This window comes from Oncorhynchus kisutch, linkage group LG11 (assembly GCF_002021735.2).
Source record: "Oncorhynchus kisutch isolate 150728-3 linkage group LG11, Okis_V2, whole genome shotgun sequence".
Lineage (NCBI taxonomy): Eukaryota > Metazoa > Chordata > Actinopteri > Salmoniformes > Salmonidae > Oncorhynchus > Oncorhynchus kisutch.
Genome location: NC_034184.2, coordinates 90,502,709 through 90,523,738, shown reverse-complemented (window position 1 = coordinate 90,523,738; position 21,030 = coordinate 90,502,709). Strand labels below are relative to the sequence as shown.

Here is a 21,030-nt window from a genome sequence, read left to right as displayed (position 1 = left end):
TTCCAAAACTACTACCTTATACACACAAGTGTAAGGGGATAAAGAATATGTACATAAAGATATATGAATGAGTAATGGTACAGAGCGGCATAGGCAAGATGCAGTAGATGGTATCGAGTACAGTATATACATATGAGATGAGTATGTAAACCAAGTGGCATAGTTAAAGTGGCTAGTGATACATGTATTACATAAGGATGCAGTCGATGATATAGAGTACAGTATCTACGTATACATATGAGATGAATAATGTATGTAAACATTATATTAGGTAGCATTGTTTAAAGTGGCTAGTGATATATTTGACATCAATTCCCATTATTAAAGTGGCTGGAGTTGAGTCAGTGTGTTGGCAGCAGCCACTCAATGTTAGTGGTGGCTGTTTAACAGTCTGATGGCCTTGAGATAGAAGCTGTTTTTCAGTCTCTCGGTCCCAGCTTTGATGCACCTGTACTGACCTCTCCTTCTGGATGATAGTGGGGTGATACAGCCTGACAGGATGCTCTCGATTGTGCATCTGTAGAAGTTTGTGTGCTTTTGGTGACAAGCCAAATTTCTTCAGCCTCCTGAGGTTGAAGAGGCGCTGCTGCGCCTTCTTCACGATGCTGTCTGTGTGGGTCGACCAATTCAGTTTGTCTGTGATGTGTACGCCAAGGAACTTAACTTAGTACCCTCTCCACTACTGTCCCATCGATGTGGATAGGGGGGTGTTCCCTCTGCTGTTTCCTGAAGTCCACAATCATCTCCTTAGTTTTGTTGACGTTGAGTGTGAGGTTATTTTCCTGACACCACACTCCGAGGTAGAGTCCTGGAGCCGACAAGGTGAAAAATGTCACTGTGCCCTTGAGCAAGGAACTTAACCCCAATAGCAAGGTGCATAAAGATGGCGGCCCCCATCGCCTCATTGGCTAAGTTCGGCATATCGCTACTTTTTTGTTTGTTTCTTCTTGTATCAGCGTTAGCACGGTATACATGATCTCAATTTTAGCTCCAAGACGACAGCAATTTTTTAAAAGCGAAAAAGTAGATTGTGCTGATTTTATAGTTGCTGTAGATTGTGTTCAAACGATGACGTCATATCTGAATTCCGCCATCTTTATGCACCTTCGTTCTCCTGGGGGCGCTGGACAATGATGCGTGTGTCTCGGGGAGATGGGATATGCAAGAAACAGATCTGATAATATACCTAATATAAGCACCCCCAAATAATAATAATAATTATTAGTTTGTTAGAGAATAACCGGAGTATATTAAGACCCTTAGATTTTATTTCCACGTTTCGTTACGTTACAGCCTTATTCTAAAATGGATCACATTGTTTTTTTCCCCTCATCAAATCTACACACAATACCCCCAAAACATGTTTTTGGAAATGTTCATAAATGTATCAAAAATAAAAACTGAAATATCACATTTACATGAAGTATTCAGTCAGTACTTCGTTGAAGGACCTTCGGCAGTGATTACAGCCTCGAGTCTTCTTGGGTATGACTCTACATGCTTGGCACACCTGTATTTGGAGAGTTTCTCCCATTCTTCTTTGGTGGGTTATCTCAAGCTCTGTCAGGTTGGATGAGAAGCGGTGCTGTACAGCTATTTTCAGGTCTCTCCAGAGATCTGGTTCAAGTTCGAGCTCTGTCTGGTCTACTCAAGGACTTTCAGAGACTTGTCCTGAAGCCACTCCTGCGTGTCTTGGCTGTGTGCTTAGGGTTGTTTTCCTCAGTCTCCCAGTCCCTTCCCCTGAAAAACATCCCCACAACATGATGCTGCCACCACCATGCTTCAGCGTAGGGATAGTGCCAGGTTTCCTCCAGAGGTGACGCTTTGCATTCAGACCAAGGAGTTCAATCTTGGTTTTATCAGACCAGCGAATCTTGTTTCTCATGGTCTGAGTTATTTGGGTGCCTTTTGGCAAACTCAAGGCGGGCTGTCATGTAACCTTTTACTGAGCAGTGCCTTCCATATGGCTACTCAGTGCTGCAGAGATGGTTGTCCTTCTGGAAGGTTCTCCCATCTCCACAGAGAAACTCTGGAGCTCTGTCAGTGACCATTGGGTTCTTGGTCACCTCCCTGACCAAGGCCCTTGGGCAGCCAGCTCTAAGAAGACTCTCTAGGTGGTTCCAAACCTCTTCCATTTAAGGATGATGGAGGCCAATGTTCTTAGGGACCTTCAATGCTGCAGACATGTTTGTGCCTCAACACAATCCTGTCTCGGAGCCACATTGGAGAATTCCTTTGACATGGCTTGGTTTTTGCTCTGACATTCACTGTCAACTGTGGGACCTTATATAGACAGGTGTGTGCCTTTCCAAATCATGTCCAATCAATTGAATTTGCCACCACAGGTGGATTCCAATCAAGTTGTAGAAACATCTAAAGGATGATCAATGGAAACAGGATGTATCTGAGCTCAGTTTCGAGTCTCATAGCAAAGGGTCTGAATTCTGATGGAAATTAAACTTTAGTTTTTAGAAAGTTTTTCAAACATATTGAAGTCCTTTTTTCTCTTTGTCATTATTTGTGTGTCGATTGAAAATAAATAATTAGGGACCTATAAAATCTTTTTTTGTTGTCTGATTCAGTTGACCCCCCCCCCCCACCCCAAATTCAGTTTCCTCTGATTTTGGTTTTCCCTTTTTCAGGTTTTCCCTGGAAAAAAAAATAGAAAATAATTCTTCAATATTTAAACCACATCAGGAGACCACCTTTTTGAGGTCTGGGAAAAAATGTGTAGTTACCCTTTTTAAATCCAACTGTGCACCAACCAGAGACCTCTGTTCGGATAGGGATGCTTCTGTAGCGCTCGTGTGATAGCAGATTTCGCAAAACAAAATGGCTACTGGATCGACGCAAATAACCCTGATCTCCTTCTGCCAGTTAGACAGGCTAATTTGTCGTCTTTTCATCTCTATAAGAAGAAGGTTATCATTGGCATCATCGCCAACGGCTAAACCATGTATACACGAGGGTGGGAAAATGCCAATTACTGATGCATGTGGTTCATGTCTTATGGGCAAATTAATTCATTTTTCGAATAAGTTCGATACAGTTAGTTAAGTTCAACATTTTTGAATATTGTTGAATTCAGTTTTAATGTCTGGATTTCGTCATTGTTCTCCAACACAGAATTTATATATATTTTTTTAATGTATTTATTTTTGTTTCAATCTATTAGTAATTCGTCTAATTTGTTTATTCTTTAGCTCCCCATCCTGTAAACTCCTTGTACTCGTCTGTCTAAAGCTCTGGTTAGCTAATGAGCTCCAGTTTCCACAACAACCGACATTAGAGAGAACTATTCTCTGTCTGCTAATAAGTGTCTGAAAACCCCCTCTAGTCAAATGACAACTCTGCTGTATTAGACAGTTCACATTTTAGGACTAAATTGAGCAATGGAGGAAAAAGAATCTCGCCCACCATCTTACTTCACTTCTCTAATGCGCTTGCCAGTCTCAATATTTCATAAGCTGATCTCCATTTCACTTCCTCATTTCTGGTTCATGATCTCTCTCTCTCTGGCTGACTGGTTTTACTATGGCTGCTCATGCATGTGGACACATGTCTAAACGCTCATTAATAACCAGGGGTTGGAACGTTCTGAACAGAGTCCCAATTTTTTTATTTACATTTTCATGTTGTTCCGAGCAGCAAAATAAAGTTCTGAACTGGTTCGAACCGCTTTATAGTGTTCCTTTTTTAACTTTTTGAAATCCACGTTTTTCACATTTAAGTCATTCAATTACTTCACCAATCAGTGCGGATAGAGCAAGCAAGCTAGTTTAAATGCGTGATGGACAGTCTAGCCTATGGCTCAAGATTTGTTGACTTTTTGCGGGTGGGGAGAGAGCGAGAGAGGGTTGAGGAGGAGGCTTGAAGCTCTGGGGCATCTTGTTATGAAATGAAGTACACAGAATTATATCTAGGTGGAGCGGCTTCTATGGGAAAACTTTGAGCTAGCTAGCTAACAAGCTCGTGTTTCCGGAGAGGCACCAGAATTAAAAACACATCATGCCCTTTTTGTAGTTAAGAAATCCAACATGAGACGTTATAACTAGGCCTATAGTATCATTAATAACAAGCATTGAACAAGTCAACCCGTTCTTCTCGATTTTTTTAAAAATTAGCTATCTGAATCCAACTTGTAGCGTCAGTACAGTAGCCTATGATCTGGAGGGGCAGGTAGCCTAAACCCACTCAAAAAAAAATTCCGCTTGCAGGAAGACACTGGAATACGTTTGAGTGAGGGCTTTGTTGCATTTTGTTGTTTTACTAGATGAAGAAAAAGCCATTAAACATTTTATTAACCGGTTCCACATTTTCTGTTACGGATCATTTTCTTTCAGTTTCTTGAAAATGTTCGTTTTCTGTTTCCTGAACCGGTTCCAACTCCTGTTAATAACAGAGAGGTACGAGGCCTCGTCACGGAGAGGTACGAGGCCTCGTCACGGAGAGGTACGAGGCCTCGTCACGGAGAGGTACGAGGCCTCGTCACGGAGAGGTACGAGGCCTCGTCACGGAGAGGTACGAGGCCTCGTCACGGAGAGGTACATGTAGGGAGCTGCGTCTGAAACGGCACCCTGTGGGCTCTGGTTAAAAACAGGGCACTACAGTGCCTTGCGAAAGTATTCGGCCCCCTTGAACTTTGCGACCTTTTGCCACATTTCAGGCTTCAAACATAAAGATATAAAACTGTATTTTTTTGTGAAGAATCAACAACAAGTGGGACACAATCATGAAGTGGAACGACATTTATTGGATATTTCAAACTTTTTTAACAAATCAAAAACTGAAAAATTGGGCGTGCAAAATTATTCAGCCCCCAAAGTTAATACTTTGTAGCGCCACCTTTTGCTGCGATTACAGCTGTAAGTCGCTTGGGGTATGTCTCTATCAGTTTTGCACATCGAGAGACTGACATTTTTTCCCATTCCTCCTTGCAAAACAGCTCGAGCTCAGTGAGGTTGGATGGAGAGCATTTGTGAACAGCAGTTTTCAGTTCTTTCCACAGATTCTCGATTGGATTCAGGTCTGGACTTTGACTTGGCCATTCTAACACCTGGATATGTTTATTTTTGAACCATTCCATTGTAGATTTTGCTCTATGTTTTGGATCATTGTCTTGTTGGAAGATAAATCTCTGTCCCAGTCTCAGGTCTTTTGCAGACTCCATCAGGTTTTCTTCCAGAATGGTCCTGTATTTGGCTCTATCCATCTTCCCATCAATTTTAACCATCTTCCCTGTCCCTGCTGAAGAAAAGCAGGCCCAAACCATGATGCTGCCACCACCATGTTTGACAGTGGGGATGGTGTGTTCAGGGTGATGAGCTGTGTTGCTTTTACTCCAAACATAACGTTTTGCATTGTTGCCAAAAAGTTCAATTTTGGTTTCATCTGACCAGAGCACCTTCTTCCACATGTTTGGTGTGTCTCCCAGGTGGCTTGTGGCAAACTTTAAACAACACTTTTTATGGATATCTTTAAGAAATGGCTTTCTTCTTGCCACTCTTCCATAAAGGCCAGATTTGTGCAATATACGACTGATTGTTGTCCTATGGACAGAGTCTCCCACCTCAGCTGTAGATCTCTGCAGTTCATCCAGAGTGATCATGGGCCTCTTGGCTGCATCTCTGATCAGTCTTCTCCTTGTATGAGCTGAAAGTTTAGAGGGACGGCCAGGTCTTGGTAGATTTGCAGTGGTCTGATACTCCTTCCATTTCAATATTATCGCTTGCACAGTGCTCCTTGGGATGTTTAAAGCTTGGGAAATCTTTTTGTATCCAAATCCGGCTTTAAACTTCTTCACAACAGTATCTCGGACCTGCCTGGTGTGTTCCTTGTTCTTCATGATGCTCTCTGCGCTTTTAACGGACCTCTGAGACTATCACAGTGCAGGTGCATTTATACGGAGACTTGATTACACACAGGTGGATTGTATTTATCATCATTAGTCATTTAGGTCAACATTGGATCATTCAGAGATCCTCACTGAACTTCTGGAGAGAGTTTGCTGCACTGAAAGTAAAGGGGCTGAATAATTTTGCACGCCCAATTTTTCAGTTTTCGATTTGTAAAAAAAGTTTGAAATATCCAATAAATGTCGTTCCACTTCATGATTGTGTCCCACTTGTTGTTGATTCTTCACAAAAAAATACAGTTTTGTATCTTTGTTTGAAGCCTGAAATGTGGCAAAAGGTCGCAAAGTTCAAGGGGGCCGAATACTTTCGCAAGGCACTGTATATACTGTGTAGGGTGCCATTTCAGACAGCGCCTCTGTGTGCAGCGGAATGTTCTCAACTGTTCGTCTTGACTTATCATGCAGAAGACTGAAACAGCAGCGGTTTAACTTCCTCTTTCTGTGTGGGGAAGTTGTTGTCCACAGTGTCAATGTTTGGGTTTCATCTGTCTATCTTCCGTGGTTTTGGTGGATTTTAATGAAGTTCCTCTATGTAGTGAGAAAGATGTGGCCACTGTTCATGACAGTCTTTCTATGAAGAGATTTAATATTGCCACCGAAATAACTTGTCATATTTCATCGTGTGGTTCTGTAGAGATTGAGGCAGTTTTTGATTTGCTACAAAGATAACAAGTAATACAACAATACAGATTTTAAACGGTGTGGTTGAGTGATACAACAATACAGATTTTAAATGGTGTGGTTAAGTGATACAACAATACAGATTTTAAATGGTGTGGTTGAGTGATACAACAATACAGATTTTAAACGGTGTGGTTGGAAGCCTAAGGGGCTTGTAGAAAAACCACACCACAAAAATAAAGGTGTATTAAAATAACTAATGGAACCTACTAATTCTAAATATAATTGATCAGTAATCACAACATTCGGTTAAAGATCTGGCTACTGACAGCTAGAAAGCAAACATTTCTATTGTTTAGTGAAGGCCGAGGTCTTCTAGGTGGTAACAGTTTGAAGGGGGAAGACGAGGCTTCGCCATGAGGGATGTGGTTGAACATAACGAGAGTACACTTCGACTGGTTTCACTATTACGCAGTGAAAACGAACCTCAACGGCACACGGGAGGAGATAGGAGTGCTCCCAGAACAGGAAACATAGGCCTACAGTGTGTGTGTGTGTGCACACCTCAACCTGATTTCTGTATGAAAGGAATATTGCCAGGTGTGGTTCTGTGTGAAATTTAAATGTCTGTTTCCTTCTCTCTTTCACCCCGTCTTTCAAACATTTCCCTTGTTGTATTTAACTAGCCTACATCTGGACCATCCCATTTATCACCGTACTCCTTAGTATCATGGGAAGGAAACAGAACAGGAAGTGGATTTAACCGCCGTAGTGTTGGAAACAGACATCATTATGACGTTATCCATCGTCACACGTGTTTATTTCCCAAGCTACAGCACAATGTTTAACACACAGCAGGTCTTTGAAGGACCAAAGAGATACGTGTTTTCAATGTGATACTGCTATCGTCCCGGCCAAACATCTGTAAGGCATCGTGTTCCAGAATGCCTCCCTCTGCTTCAGAGTCGTCCGTCTCAAGTGGCCCCGTCCGGGGCAGAAGGGCCCAGTGGTCACTCTGACAGAGCTCCAGAGTTCCTCTGTGGAGATGGGAGAACCTTCCAGAAGGACAACCATCCCTACTGCTGCTCCAGTTTCAACTTCCACCTGACTGTGCTGCTGCTCTAGTTTCAACTGTTCTGCCTTATTATTATTCGACCATGCTGGTCATTTATGAACATTGAACATCTTGGCCATGTTCTGTTATAATCTCCACCCGGCACAGCCAGAAGAGGACTGGCCACCCCACATAGCCTGGTTCCTCTCTAGGTTTCTTCCTAGGTATTGGCCTTTCTAGGGAGTTTTTCCTAGCCACCGTGCTTCTACACCTGCATTGCTTGCTGTTTGGGGTTCTAGGCTGGGTTTCTGTACAGCACTTTGAGATATCAGCTGATGTACGAAGGGCTATATAAATAAATTTGATTTGATTTACAGCACTCCACCAATCAGGCATTTATGGTAGAGTGGCCAGATCAAAGCCACTGTTCAGTGAAAGGCACATGACCGCCTGCTTTGAGTTTGCTAAAAGGTACCTAAAGACTTGCAGACCACGAGAAACAAGATTCTCTGGTCTGATGAAACCAAGATTAAACTCTTTGGCCTGAATGCCAAGTGTCAGTGCTGGATGAAACCTGGCACCATCCCTACGGTGAAGCATGGTGGTGGCAGCATCATGCTGTGGGGATGTTTTTCAGCTGCAGGGACTGGGAGACTAGTCAGGATCGTGGGAAAGATGAACAGAGCAAAGTACAGAGATCCTTGATGAAAACCTACTCCAGAGCGCTCAGGACCTCAGACTGGGGCAGAGGTTCACCTTCCATCAGGACAACAACCCTAAACACACAGCCAAGACAATGCAGGAGTGGCTACGGGATACGTCTCTGAATGTCCTTGAGTGGCCCAGCCAGAGCCTGGACTTGAACCTGATCAAACATCTCTGGAGAGACCTGAAAATAGCTGTGCAGTAATGCTCCCAATCCAACCTGGCAGAGCTTGAGAGGATCAACAGAGAAGATTGGATTACGTGGTTATACGATAATTGTGAAAGCCTAACAGTGAGAGTCAGTGGACCTCTGTCTATTCTGTTGGTCTAATACAGATGTTGCGTCTATTTCTGGCATTCCCAACTCTGCAAATGGTTATCCCAGGTAACCAACTGATTTCACACAGTGTTGTTAGCCCTGCTCTCTCTGTTTTCACTCTCTGTTTTCTCTCTCTACTCTGTTTTCTTTTCACTCTGTTTTCTCTACTCTCTCATTAATGATATGCATGTCTCTGACCTCTTGATCTCATGGTTCTCTAGTTCTCTGTCAGAGGGGTGTTGAGTCACTCTTCCACCCCCATTCTCCACGGTGTCCCCACTTCCTGTCTCACAGCAGACCCGGTCGCCAAGTCTCCCACGACTACTTGCTGCTTCAATGGCGTTTTTGTTTTGACAGGATTTGGGACAGCTGTCAGGAGATGCAGAAATACAGTCTTTGATGTCAACTACAGTTTTGGGGTCAGATATGTTCTCTTGGGTTAGGTGTAATCTGTAAAATCACACCCAATTGTAACTATTCCTAGTCTTCTCTAAACTGGTCTGTCCATTCTGGGTTTAGACTGTGTGTGTGTTTGTAGCCTATACTAGTGTGTGTTGTAAGGAGTTGTAGCATTGGTGCCGAAGGGGGCCTTGCTCAGAGCTCACAGAGCATCACATTCCAAAAGCCTGATTTTTAGCAACCTGTCTGAGGGGTGAGGTTACTCCGCTATCTCAGTCTGTCTCAGGTAACGCTATTGCTGTTTCACTGCTTCCGAGCACTGACCCAGATTATCTACTGGGAAGACGGAGGAGTAGAGATCTGTATCTCCCGGGAAGACGGAGGAGTAGAGACCTGTATCTCCCGGGAAGACGGAGGAGTAGAGACCTGTATCTCCCGGGAAGACGGAGGAGTAGAGACCTGTATCTCCCGGGAAGACGGAGGAGTAGAGACCTGTATCTCCCGGGAAGACGGAGGAGTAGAGACCTGTATCTCCCGGGAAGACGGAGGAGTAGAACCCGGTATCTCCCGGGAAGACGGAGGAGTAGAACCCGGTATCTCCCGGGAAGACGGAGGAGTAGAGACCTGTATCTCCCGGGAAGACGGAGGCTGTACACTTTGATACGTATACCATGAGGAACATTGTTGCGGTGGTTGCAACGCTGTGAGAACTGCTGTAGTTTTTGTGTGCGTTCAATATGCACTTTTCCTGCTTCCTCTATCTAACCGGCTGATTGATGCCTCCGTACTAGATAGAAGCATTAGGTTAACACCGTTATGCTGTTAGTTAGGCTGGTAATCTGACTCGGGAGAATTATACTGAACAAATGGTATCAACACAACAATTTCAATGATTTTTCTGAGTTATAGTTCAAATAATGAAATCAGTCAATTGAAATAAATTAAGCCCTAATCTATGGATTTCGTATGACTGGGAAGGGCCACAGCCATGGGTGGCCCTGGGAGGATATAGGCCCCCTCACTGGGGAGCCAGGCCCACTCACTGGGGAGCCAGGCCCACTCACTGGGGAGCCAGGCCCACTCACTGGGGAGCCAGGCCCACTCACTGGGGAGCCAGGCCCACTCACTGGGGAGCCAGGCCCACTCACTGGGGAGCCAGGCCCAGCATATCAGAATAGGTTTTTACGGCTTTATTACAGACAGAAATACTCCTCAGTTTCGGGGCTCCCGAGTGACGCAGTCTATCTCGGTGCTAGAGGCGTCAATACAGACAGACCCTGGTTCGATTCCAGGCTGTATCACAACCGGCCGTGATTGGGAGTCCCATAGGACGGCACACAATTGTCCCAGCATCGTCTGGGTTAGGCTGTCCATTGTAAATAAGAATTTGTTCATAACTGACCTGCTTAATTAAATAAAAATCAAATCAGGTTTAATAGCCTACAACATGTTGAAATGTTGAAGCTTCTTAGAATATCCTACTTCAAAACCAAATGGTACATAGTCACTAAAAACAACAGAACACTGAACAAAAATATAAACGCAACATGTAAAGTGTTGGTCCCATGTTTCATGAGTTGTTGTTGTTGTTTACATCTCTGTTAGTCAACATTTCTCCTTTGGTAAGCTCGGTCTGCTGATCGAAAACCCGAGTGGGGGTTTGTATTCGGAAGGGCCGAAGAGGGCTGTCCCAGGATGTCTGACCCTAACTGGGCTCAGGGGCGGTCCTCTGATTTAGTTCAAATCAAAAGGGAATTGTATTTTTCTTCATTAAACAGTCCAAAATCATATTACACAATTATACAAACAGTATCATCCTCACTCATTCATCTTATACAACAATTAGATGTAAACCTCATATCTGAGGCTATTATATAAACAGTGTTATGGTAATGTTGCCACACCGTCTTCCATGAGCTTCCCCAAGTTGTGACAAACGGACCAGTTCGTAGCTGGATTCTTCACCGATCTTTTATACTTTTCTCCGGAACATGAAATTGGTTCGTACCTCAAGTTCTGTGAGGTGGAAGGTTTTCCTTCGTTCTCCATGAAAATCTACTCTCTCTATACTGTGTGTCCATGAGGAGATTCTCAGGAGTTTACCACGTCTCTTTGACCACAGCGGAAGGCAGAGAGAGGGGGATGGGCTTTCTGTACCCAAAGAGGCCAACGTCATGACAGTGCTTTGGGGACCTTTAACAGAATGTGACTGGCAGAATGGGTGTTGTATGTGGAGGATGAGGGCTGCAGTAGATATCTCAGATAGGGGGGAGTGAGGCCTAAGAGGGTTTAATAAATAACCATCAACCAGTGGGTCTTGCAATGGGTAAACAGAGATGACCAGTTTACAGAGGAGTATAGAGTGCAGTGATGTTTCCTATAAGGAGTGTTGGTGGCAAATCTGATGTCCTAATGGTAAAGAACATCTAGCCACTCGAGAGCACCTTGACCTGCCGATCTATAAATTATGTCTCCGTAATCTAGCATGTGTAGGATGGTCATCTGAATCAGGGTTAGAATGGGTACGATGGTCATCTGATTCAGGGTCAGTAGGATGGTCATCTGATTCAGGGTCAGTTTGGTGGCTGGTATACGGACGCTGGGTTAGCATGGGTAGGATGGTCATCTGATTCAGGGTCAGTTTGGTGGCTGGTATACGGACGCTGGGTTAGCATGGGTAGGATGGTCATCTGATTCAGGGTCAGTTTGGTAGCTGGTATACGGACGCTGGGTTAGCATGGGTAGGATGGTCATCTGATTCAGGGTCAGTTTGGTAGCTGGTATACGGACGCTGGGTTAGCATGGGTAGGATGGTCATCTGATTCAGGGTCAGTTTGGTAGCTGGTATATGGGTTAAACGTTCTCTATTCTATTGATGATCAGATATCTCGGTTGGTTCTGTTAACATTTTACAGTTGATAGACAACTTTAGCACTGTTACAAACTTTGACAAATTACCGCACCCATATTCACTGGGTACATAACCTATTAGGGCGTCCACCCACGTGACAGAAATCACATTTTAGATAATGGTAAATCATATTTAAAAAACATGCAAGTCGAGAATGCAACGATGTGTAGTCTTTTTTAAAAACCGAATTCACTTTGATCATGCTAGAAGAGCTGTCCACATGTTTCCTCAGGTGATGACTAATGAACAGCAAAATCACTATCTAGTACCCTCCATCAAGATCACTATCTGGTTACTAGTCCAATGCACTAACCACTAGTCTACCTGCTGGTTACTAGTCCAACACTCTAACCACTAGGCTACCTGCTGGTTACTAGTCCAATGCTCTAACCACTAGGCTACCTGCCGCCTCTACACTAACCACTAAGCTACCTGCCGCCTCTACACTCTAACCACTAAGCTACGCTGCCACCTCTACACTCTAACCACTAGGCTACCTGCCGCCTCTACACCCTAACCACTAGGCTACCTGCCGCCTCTACACTCTAACCACTAGGCTACCTGCCGCCTCTACACCCTAACCACTAGGCTACCTGCCGCCTCTACACTCTAACCACTAAGCTACGCTGCCACCTCTACACTCTAACCACTAGGCTACCTGCCGCCTCTACACTCTAACCACTAGGCTACCTGCCGCCTCTACACTCTAACCACTAAGCTACGCTGCCACCTCTACACTCTAACCACTAGACTACCTGCCTCCTCTACACTCTAACCACTCGACTACCTGCCTCCTCTACACTCTAACCACTAAGCTACTTGCTGCCGCAGTGTCATGTACATGTTTAAAGTTCTGTTTAAATACAAAATCAAATTGACAATACAACCTGGCCTTTCTGGCCTGCTGGCCTTTCTGAGTCGATAGGAGCATTAGCCCGAGCTATTTAGGAGGAATATCACACCTGGCACAAATGATTGTCTAGTTGTGTTTTTCCTGCTGAGGGGTGCCCTATACCCGTGCCCAGAGGGGATTATTTCAAAGTCCGGGTACAGGGGGTGGCTTGGGTCGAAATGAATTTGTGAGCCGCGGAGGGCCCTGACCTTAAAGATCTCATCCAGGCCTGTCTGTTTGATGGTGGTGGAGTGGAGACTAAACACATCCCTGAGGAGAGACTGTGGTGGAGTGGGGACTAAACACACCCCTGAGGAGAGACTGTGTTGGTGGTGGAGTGGGGACTAAACACATCCCTGAGGAGAGACTGTTGGAGTGGGGACTAAACACATCCCTGAGGAGAGACTGTGGTGGAGTGGGGACTAAACACATCCCTGAGGAGAGACTGTGTTGGTGGTGGAGTGGGGACTAAACACATCCCTGAGGAGAGACTGTTGGTGGTGGTGGAGTGGGGACTAAACACATCCCTGAGGAGAGACTGTGTTGGTGGAGTGGGGACTAAACACATCCCTGAGGAGAGACTGTGGTGGAGTGGGGACTAAACACATCCCTGAGGAGAGACTGTGGTGGAGTGGGGACTAAACACATCCCTGAGGAGAGACTGTGTTGGTGGTGGAGTGGAGACTAAACACATCCCTGAGGAGAGACTGTGTTGGTGGTGGAGTGGGGACTAAACACATCCCTGAGGAGAGACTGTTGGTGGTGGAGTGGAGACAAAACAAATCCCTGAGGAGAGACTGTGTTGGAGTGGGGACTAAACACATCCCTGAGGAGAGACTGTGTTGGTGGTGGAGTGGGGACTAAACACATCCCTGAGGAGAGACTGTGGTGGAGTGGGGACTAAACACATTCTTGAGGAGAGACTGTGGTGGAGTGGGGACTAAACACATCCCTGAGGAGAGACTGTGTTGGTGGAGTGGGGACTAAACACATCCCTGAGGAGAGACTGTGGTGGAGTGGGGACTAAACACATCCCTGAGGAGAGACTGTGGTGGAGTGGAGACAAAACAAATCCCTGAGGAGAGACTGTGTTGGAGTGGGGACTAAACACATCCCTGAGGAGAGACTGTGTTGGTGGTGGAGTGGGGACTAAACACATCCCTGAGGAGAGACTGTGGTGGAGTGGGGACTAAACACATCCCTGAGGAGAGACTGTGGTGGAGTGGGGACTAAACACATCCCTGAGGAGAGACTGTGGTGGAGTGGGGACTAAACACATCCCTGAGGAGAGACTGTGGTGGAGTGGGGACTAAACACATCCCTGAGGAGAGACTGTGTTGGTGGTGGAGTGGGGACTAAACACATCCCTGAGGAGAGACTGTGGTGGAGTGGGGACAAAACACATCCCTGTGGAGAGACTGTGGTGGAGTGGGGACTAAACACATCCCTGAGGAGAGACTGTGTTGGTGGTGGAGTGGGGACTAAACACATCCCTGAGGAGAGACTGTTGGAGTGGGGACTAAACACATCCCTGACGAGAGCCTGTGTTGGTGGTGGAGTGGGGACTAAACACATCCCTGAGGAGAGACTGTGTTGGTGGTGGAGTGGGGACTAAACACATCCCTGAGGAGAGACTGTGTTGGTGGTGGAGTGGGGACTAAACACATCCCTGAGGAGAGACTGTGGTGGAGTGGGGACTAAACACATCCCTGAGGAGAGACTGTGTTGGTGGTGGAGTGGGGACTAAACACATCCCTGAGGAGAGACTGTGTTGGTGGTGGAGTGGGGACTAAACACATCCCTGAGGAGAGACTGTGGTGGAGTGGGGACTAAACACATCCCTGAGGAGAGACTGTGGTGGAGTGGGGACTAAACACATCCCTGAGGAGAGACTGTGGTGGAGTGGGGACTAAACACATCCCTGAGGAGAGACTGTGGTGGAGTGGGGACAAAACACATCCCTGTGGAGAGACTGTGGTGGAGTGGGGACTAAACACATCCCTGACGAGAGCCTGTGTTGGTGGTGGAGTGGGGAATAAACACATCCCTGAGGAGAGACTGTGGTGGAGTGGGGACTAAACACATCCCTGACGAGAGCCTGTGTTGGTGGTGGAGTGGGGACTAAACACATCCCTGAGGAGAGACTGTGTTGGTGGTGGAGTGGGGACTAAACACATCCCTGAGGAGAGACTGTGTTGGTGGTGGAGTGGGGACTAAACACATCCCTGAGGAGAGACTGTGGTGGAGTGGGGACTAAACACATCCCTGAGGAGAGACTGTGGTGGAGTGGGGACTAAACACATCCCTGAGGAGAGACTGTGTTGGTGGAGTGGGGACTAAACACATCCCTGAGGCGAGACTGTGGTGGAGTGGGGACTAAACACATCCCTGAGGAGAGACTGTGGTGGAGTGGGGACTAAACACATCCCTGAGGAGAGACTGTGGTGGAGTGGGGACTAAACACATCCCTGAGGAGAGACTGTGTTGGTGGAGTGGGGACTAAACACATCCCTGAGGAGAGACTGTGTTGGTGGAGTGGGGACTAAACACATCCCTGAGGCGAGACTGTGGTGGAGTGGGGACTAAACACATCCCTGAGGAGAGACTGTGGTGGAGTGGGGACTAAACACATCCCTGAGGAGAGACTGTGGTGGAGTGGGGACTAAACACATCCCTGAGGAGAGACTGTGGTGGAGTGGGGACAAAACACATCCCTGTGGAGAGACTGTGGTGGAGTGGGGACTAAACACATCCCTGACGAGAGCCTGTGTTGGTGGTGGAGTGGGGAATAAACACATCCCTGAGGAGAGACTGTGGTGGAGTGGGGACTAAACACATCCCTGACGAGAGCCTGTGTTGGTGGTGGAGTGGGGACTAAACACATCCCTGAGGAGAGCCTGTGTTGGTGGTGGAGTGGAGACACAACACATCCCTGAGGAGAGCCTGTGTTGGTGGTGGAGTGGAGACACAACACATCCCTGAGGAGAGACTATGTTGGTGGTGGAGTGGGGACTAAACACATCCCTGAGGAGAGACTGTGTTGGTGGTGGAGTGGGGACTAAACACATCCCTGAGGAGAGACTGTGGTGGAGTGGGGACTAAACACATCCCTGAGGAGAGACTGTGTTGGTGGTGGAGTGGGGACTAAACACATCCCTGAGGAGAGCCTGTGTTGGTGGTGGAGTGGGGACACAACACATCCCTGAGGAGAGACTGTGTTGGTGGTGGAGTGGGGACACAACACATCCCTGAGGAGAGCCTGTGTTGGTGGTGGAGTGGGGACTAAACACATCCCTGAGGAGAGACTGTGTTGGTGGTGCATATGTTCGACACTTGGGGACCTATTATGACTCGCTGTGAGCGTTGGCACAGGAAGTCCTACAGCCACAAAACCAGCCCCCCATCTAAGGAGAAGTCCTGAATGAGTCTCTGCCAGAATGTTGGGCTGGATTGTGTTGACAGCTGAAGAAAAATCAACAAACAGAACCCTGACATGGGATTTGGAACCCTCTAGATGTCTATAGACCATGTTAATACCCCCTCTAGATGTCTATAGACCATGTTAATACCCCCTCTAGATGTCTATAGACCATGTTAATACCCCCTCTAGATGTCTGTAGAACATTTTAAGGAGTGTAAGAATGGCATCAACTCCTCTGAGAGGCTGATAGGCAAACTGAAATGGGTTGAGGAGCTTCTGGGTGATACTGAGAATATGACTTTTCACAAGTTTCTCAAGGCATTTCATTACTAAGAATGTCAAGGTGACAGGGTGGTAGTCATTCATCACAGAGGGATTAGATGCTTTAGAAATGGGTATAATTATTGAGTTCTTCCACAATACTGGCACGTGTTGCTGGTCGAGTGAGGATTGGAGGATTGGAAAAGGTCTGTAAAAACACCAGCCAGTTGTTCAGCACAGTGCTTTAACACACCTGAACAACTTTAACACATCAGACTGTTTAACAACAACTAGTATCCTCCACAGCTTTTCAAGAAAGAAATAGCCTATTCATGAACAGACTCTGTGACAGTTGTGGGACAATTGATCCCAAATTCATACAAACAGTAGGCCTAGGCTACTTAAAAAGACAAACGTTAAGTCTGATGCAACAGATCAGAATTTGAGCTTAAACTGTTGATTATTTGACCACTGAAGTACAGCAGTGAACACGAGGCTAGTAGGCTACGGCTACGTGCAGATGTTTCTTCCGTAGTACAATTAGCGGAAAACAAGGTTGACATAAGCGCACTGCATGTGACAGAGATGAAAACATCCGTTAGACATTTAGAAAGAGGGGGAGATCTGAAGATGCAATAACTAGCATGGCTTGCTAATATGACTAGGATTATCATCAACTAGCATGGGATGCTAATATGACTAGGATCATCATCAACTAGCATGGGATGCTAATATGACTAGGATTATCATCAACTAGCATGGGATGCTAATATGACTAGGATTATCAACAATTAGCATGGGATGCTAATATGACTAGGATTATCAACAACTAGCATGGGATGCTAATATGACTAGGATTATCAACAACTAGCATGGGATGCTAATATGACTACGGTTATCAACAACTAGCATGGGTTGCTAATATGACTAGGATTATCAACAACTAGCATGGGATGCTAATATGACTAGGATTATCAACAATTAGCATGGGATGCTAATATGACTAGGATTATCAACAATTAGCATGGGATGCTAATATGACTAAGATTATCAACAATTAGCATGGGATGCTAATATGACTAGGATTATCAACAATTAGCATGGGATGCTGATATGACTAGGTTAGTGCCTTTGGCAACTGGACAATGAAAGAAAGTATATTCTAAAATAATTGCCTCCACGGATATGGTGATTTTTGGCCAGGCTATTTTGAAGCAAGGTAAAGGCGTGTCTCGTAGTAAAACCTTCGTGTTTCCAACTATTTAATATGTTTTCAAAATGCATACTGCCTCCAGCTCATTGCAGAGTGGTGTGTGAGGCGCTGGGGAAGCCTGCCTTCCGTTGACAATTCATTTCATGTTTGAGATGCTGTAGCACCAGCTCTTGTGCTTTTGTGACAGATCATCCACTCAGACTGTATATCTGTATGCTGGACGCATGTGATAAGATGCATAATGAATATACTGTTCACACCCAATTAAATTCCACTAAATGTTGCTAATTAACCCATTAACCATCCATCAATGAAGAGGTTCAAAAAATGTTTCTCAATGGGATTTTTTCTTCTCCCTGACAATTGGCCACATACATTTCTTGATCTGCTTTTCAAATGTGTTTTATTGGCCAAAGGCCGGCTGTTACTGTCTAACAGACACCCTGTGTCCTTTATGACATGACCCAAATACAACTACCAAAACCAATGGTGAACCTGAACAATCTTAAATACAACTACCAAAACCAATGGTGAACCTGAACAATCTTAAATACAACTACCAAAACCAATGGTGAACCTGAACAATCTTAAATACAACTACCAAAACCAATGGTGAACCTGAACAATCTTAAATACAACTACCAAAACCAATGGTGAACCTGAACAATCTTAAATACAACTACCAAAACCAATGGTGAACCTGAACAATCTTAAATACAACTACCAAAACCAATGGTGAACCTGAACAATCTTAAATACAACTACCAAAACCAATGGTGAACCTGAACAATCTTAAATACAACTACCAAAACCAATGGTGAACCTGAACAATCTTAAATACAACTACCAAAACCAATGGTGAACCTGAACAATCTTAAATACAACTACCAAAACCAATGGTGAACCTGAACAATCTTAAATACAACTACCAAAACCAATGGTGAACCTGAACAATCTTAAATACAACTACCAAAACCAATGGTGAACCTGAACAATCTTAAATACAACTACCAAAACCAATGGTGAACCTGAACAATCTTAAATACAACTACCAAAACCAATGGTGAACCTGAACAATCTTAAATACAACTACCAAAACCAATGGTGAACCTGAACAATCTTAAATACAACTACCAAAACCAATGGTGAACCTGAACAATCTTAAATACAACTACCAAAACCAATGGTGAACCTGAACAATCTTAAATACAACTACCAAAACCAATGGTGAACCTGAACAATCTTAAATACAACTACCAAAACCAATGGTGAACCTGAACAATCTTAAATACAACTACCAAAACCAATGGTGAACCTGAACAATCTTAAATACAACTACCAAAACCAATGGTGAACCTGAACAATCTTAAATACAACTACCAAAACCAATGGTGAACCTGAACAATCTTAAATACAACTACCAAAACCAATGGTGAACCTGAACAATCTTAAATACAACTACCAAAACCAATGGTGAACCTGAACAATCTTAAATACAACTACCAAAACCAATGGTGAACCTGAACAATCTTAAATACAACTACCAAAACCAATGGTGAACCTGAACAATCTTAAATACAACTACCAAAACCAATGGTGAACCTGAACAATCTTAAATACAACTACCAAAACCAATGGTGAACCTGAACAATCTTAAATACAACTACCAAAACCAATGGTGAACCTGAACAATCTTAAATACAACTACCAAAACCAATGGTGAACCTGAACAATCTTAAATACAACTACCAAAACCAATGGTGAACCTGAACAATCTTAAATACAACTACCAAAACCAATGGTGAACCTGAACAATCTTAAATACAACTACCAAAACCAATGGTGAACCTGAACAATCTTAAATACAACTACCAAAACCAATGGTGAACCTGAACAATCCTAATCAAATCTGAACGATTTGAAAACCCTAATTAGTAGTTGGGTAAAACACCATTTTATACAGCGGGTTTAGTAACAATGACCAACTACGTTGGTTGTCATTCCACTAATAAAGCCTATGATTTAACATTGCGAAATACATTTTTAGAAGCATCTGAATGCTGAAGGAGCTGTGCAGATATAGCTTATTAGAACAGGGATAGGCCTACCCCTCATTGGTGCACTGTCCCAAACTGTCCACACAGTTATCTGCCAGTCACACAGGTCCCCAGGTCCAAGATGACAAAACTAAACCGTATATCTCCTCTCTCTCCCCAGGTCCAGAGGTCCAAGATGACTGAAGAGGTGATTGTCATCGCCAAGTTTGACTACCTGGCTCAACAAGACCAGGAGTTGGACATTAAGAAGAACGAGCGGCTGTGGCTGCTGGACGACAGTAAGTCCTGGTGGAGGGTCCGCAACGCCACCAACAAGACCGGCTTCGTACCCTCCAACTACGTAGAGAGGAAGAACAGCGCCAGGAAGGCATCCATCGTCAAGAACCTCAAAGACACACTAGGTCAGGAACTGTCCTAACCTTAACCTCAGTCAAACTGTCCTAACCTCAGTTACACTAGGTCAGAAACTGTCCTAGCCTTAACCTCAGTTACACTAGGTCAGGAACTGTCCTAACCTTAACCTCAGTCACACTAGGTCAGAAACTGTCCTAACCTTAACCTCAGTTACACTAGGTCAGAAACTGTCCTAACCTTAACCTCAGTCAGAAACTGTCCTGTGTGACAGATATTATGACATGTAAACCCCTTAAACAGCGTTAGTGTTATTTGATGTGCAATGAAAGCACATGTTTACCCCAGTACCAGCTTTTTGAGGAGCTGCTCTCATCAAACTGGGTTCTGTGTGGTTGTGATGAAGACTAACAAAAATAGACACTTGGCTCGATTGTTATCTCTAAATATAATATTGTTGCTATATAGCCATGTAGGCTAATTTATCTGCCAGGGAAATCTGACCATACCTATATTCTCCTGATTCCTGTTTACAAGCAAAAACTACTCATTGTCGGCAGCTCTGGCTTTTAGCTCAGTGCAGATGTTGCCTGTAATACATGGCTTCTGGTTGGGAAATGTACGTACGGTCCCTGTGGGGACGACGTCGTCGATGCTCTTATTGATGAAGCCGGTGACTGCGTTGGTATACTCCTCAATGCCATTGGATGAATCCCAGAACATATTCCAGTCTGTGCTAGCAAATCAGTAGCATCTGTGATATCTGACCACTATCATATTGAGCGAGTCACTGGTACTTCCTCCTTTAGTTCCTGCTTGTGAGCAGGAATCAGGAGGATATAATTATGGTCAGATTTGCCAAATGGAGGGCGAGGGAGATGTTTGTCTTTGTGTGTGGAGTAAAGGTGGTCT

The 21,030-nt window shown here is 44.7% G+C and overlaps 1 protein-coding gene across 2 annotated transcripts in view; it reads left to right on the top strand.

Moving 5' to 3' along the window:
- LOC109884889 (cytoplasmic protein NCK1) overlaps window positions 1–21,030 on the top strand; it is a 75,219-nt gene that overhangs the window by 7,375 nt on the left and 46,814 nt on the right. For both annotated transcript variants that reach the window (XM_031836473.1, XM_031836472.1), the window contains exon 2: window positions 19,928–20,168. In XM_031836473.1, the coding sequence (XP_031692333.1) occupies window positions 19,943–20,168 (226 nt within the window). In that variant the 5' untranslated portion in view covers window positions 19,928–19,942. The remainder of the gene's footprint in view (window positions 1–19,927; window positions 20,169–21,030) is intronic.